The sequence below is a fragment of the Macrobrachium nipponense genome, chromosome 5, assembly GCF_015104395.2.
Source record: "Macrobrachium nipponense isolate FS-2020 chromosome 5, ASM1510439v2, whole genome shotgun sequence".
Taxonomy (NCBI): domain Eukaryota; kingdom Metazoa; phylum Arthropoda; class Malacostraca; order Decapoda; family Palaemonidae; genus Macrobrachium; species Macrobrachium nipponense.
This window is the reverse complement of record NC_061107.1, coordinates 16,568,631-16,571,130: the sequence shown is the minus strand read 5'-3', so window position 1 is coordinate 16,571,130 and position 2,500 is coordinate 16,568,631. Positions and strand designations below refer to the sequence as shown.

At 34.2% G+C, this 2,500-nt stretch overlaps 1 protein-coding gene across 3 annotated transcripts in view; it reads right to left on the bottom strand.

Moving 5' to 3' along the window:
* LOC135215217 (tyrosine-protein kinase Dnt-like) overlaps window positions 1-2,500 on the bottom strand; it is a 77,275-nt gene that overhangs the window by 9,454 nt on the left and 65,321 nt on the right. For all 3 annotated transcript variants that reach the window (XM_064249720.1, XM_064249721.1, XM_064249722.1), the window contains one exon: window positions 129-384. In XM_064249720.1, the coding sequence (XP_064105790.1) occupies window positions 129-384 (256 nt within the window). The remainder of the gene's footprint in view (window positions 1-128; window positions 385-2,500) is intronic.

The window sequence follows — 2,500 nt, the reverse complement described above, 5'->3', positions numbered from 1 at the left end:
AAACAAAAAATCATCAATCCTGCCTGAATCTCAAAGAAACAGTACTCTACCTTCGAGGCAGATTTTCTTCCTCAATTTCGCCCATAAACAAACAAAATGGAATTTTAATCTGAAAAAAGTGACTCTACCTTCCAGGCAGATTTTCTTTCTCCTGAAGTACAGAACAGTCGGGGGTTTGCGCGGCTTGGGCGAGGTCACGTTGATATTTAGAGTGACGTCGACCTCGGCACTCCTGCTTCCCGTGCAAGGGAGGACCAGCTCGAAGGAGTCCACCTTGTGGGGCACGTGCCCCGTCAAGGAGACGTTCACGAAGGGGGTGGCCAGGGGCGGGTCCTTCTCATAGGCTTGGGTGTCGTTGATCCAGATGGCCATGTTGTATAACACCTGTGGGGAGAGAAAGACGGGGTCAAGTCGACAGAATGATATTTCTTATGTAAATATATATAAACACACACACACACACACACACACACATATATATATATATATATATATATATATATATAAAATATATATATATATATAGATAGATATATATATACATATATATATATATATATATATATATATATATATATAATATATATATATATATATGTATGTATATATATATCTTATATATATATTATAGATATATATGTGATATATCTATCTCATAATATATATATATATATATATAATATATATATATATATATAATACATATATATATATATCTATATATATAATATATATATATATATATATATATATATATATATATATATATATATATATACCACACTCAAGTGACCGAAGTGCAGCTAATATGCAATCTTCACTATCTACTGGTTTCTCGCTATTAAATGTGCAGTATTTTTTATATGGCTTGTCTTTTATCCCGCTATACCGCAGGTTTTCGATGATTCTCTCTCTCTCTCTCTCTCTCTCTCTCTCTCCGTCACAACTCTCACTATTCCTTCTGGAATCACTAATTGGTCAATCCTTACTACGTCACATAAACTGCCACCAGAAGTTGTCAACAACAACAAAGTGGAAGAGTTTAAAAGAAAACTAGACAAAATACTTAGAAGGACACTGTGAATTGCACAGTAAAACCTGCTCCTACAGATAAGTGAGCACACGAGGTCTCCTCGGATGGACTAACAAGTCTTTGAGAAATCCTAATCCTTGTAACTCCTTGTAACCTCTTGTATACTAGTTTTCCCCAGTCTCCCCAGTTTTTTTTCTTTCTTTCATATTTCACCATTACCGCCGCACTCCATGTGCACATTTTTGTAATTGCGAATTTTCCTCGCTTTACAGCAGTTCCTCCTCAATGCATTTATTTTATATAATTATCTTCCTACCTTCCCGTTCTTTTCTTCCCCATTTTCCCCAAGAGATCCCCATTCCGTTCCCATCATCCCAATACTTATTCTCCAGTGTTCTCCCATTTCCCCTTCTTTCCTCCATCCATCAAGTTCCCCATCTTCGGCAAAACCTCCATCTCTCCACCTGGAGCAATCTTCCTCCATCTTCCTCCCTTCCTCCCATCCCAGGCTACCACCTCTCTCTGCTTGCTACCTCCTTCCCCACAACACCCCCCCCCTCCCTCGCACCCCACCCCCCTTCCTGGCGTGACGACGACAAAACCATCAAAAAACAGCAGTGCGTGAAATTCAACACGTTACGCTAACTTCCCCATTGCCAGGGGAACTCCTGCCCTGGGGACTAATCCCAGCGAAGGGGATGAGATAAAAGGGCCCCAGGAAAAAAAACAAAAAACAAATAAAAGATGTAAGAGAAACAATAGCATTATTCACGAATTGCTCAGATACAAAGACATTTAGATTTTTTAGTGTTGGCTGTTATCATTTTGGAATTGGGCAAATAAAAATAAAAAAATCCTAGATGCATGAAAAATATAAAATTCATAAAAGCAGATTAATATCATCTTATGGAAATTCCGCGAAAATTTTAAAAACAAAAATTTTATGCAATTGTGATACAATTAGCAAAAATATTGATAATTTCAACAGCATAAAAGAGAATTTTTAAAACATATATACGCATATACTAAAGGAACCCAGAAATTAGGTTTTTAATATATATACTAATGCAATCGAGAAATTATGTTTTTAATATATATACTAAAGCAATCCAGAAATTATGTTTTTAATGTATATACTAATGCAATCCAGAAATTATGTTTTTAATGTATATACTAATGCAATCCAGAAATTATGTTTTTAATGTATATACTAATCGCAAATTCCAGAAAAACATTATGTTTTTAATGTATATACTAATGCAAATCCAGAAACAGAAATTATGTTTTTAATGTAGTATACTAATGCAATCCAGAAATTTATGTTTTTGTTTAATGTATCTAACTAATGCAATCCAGAAATTATTGTTTTTAATATATATACTAATGCAATCCAGAAATAAATTGTTTTGAATTTTTAATATAATACTAAAGCAATCGAGAAATTATGTTTTTGTAATATGATACTAA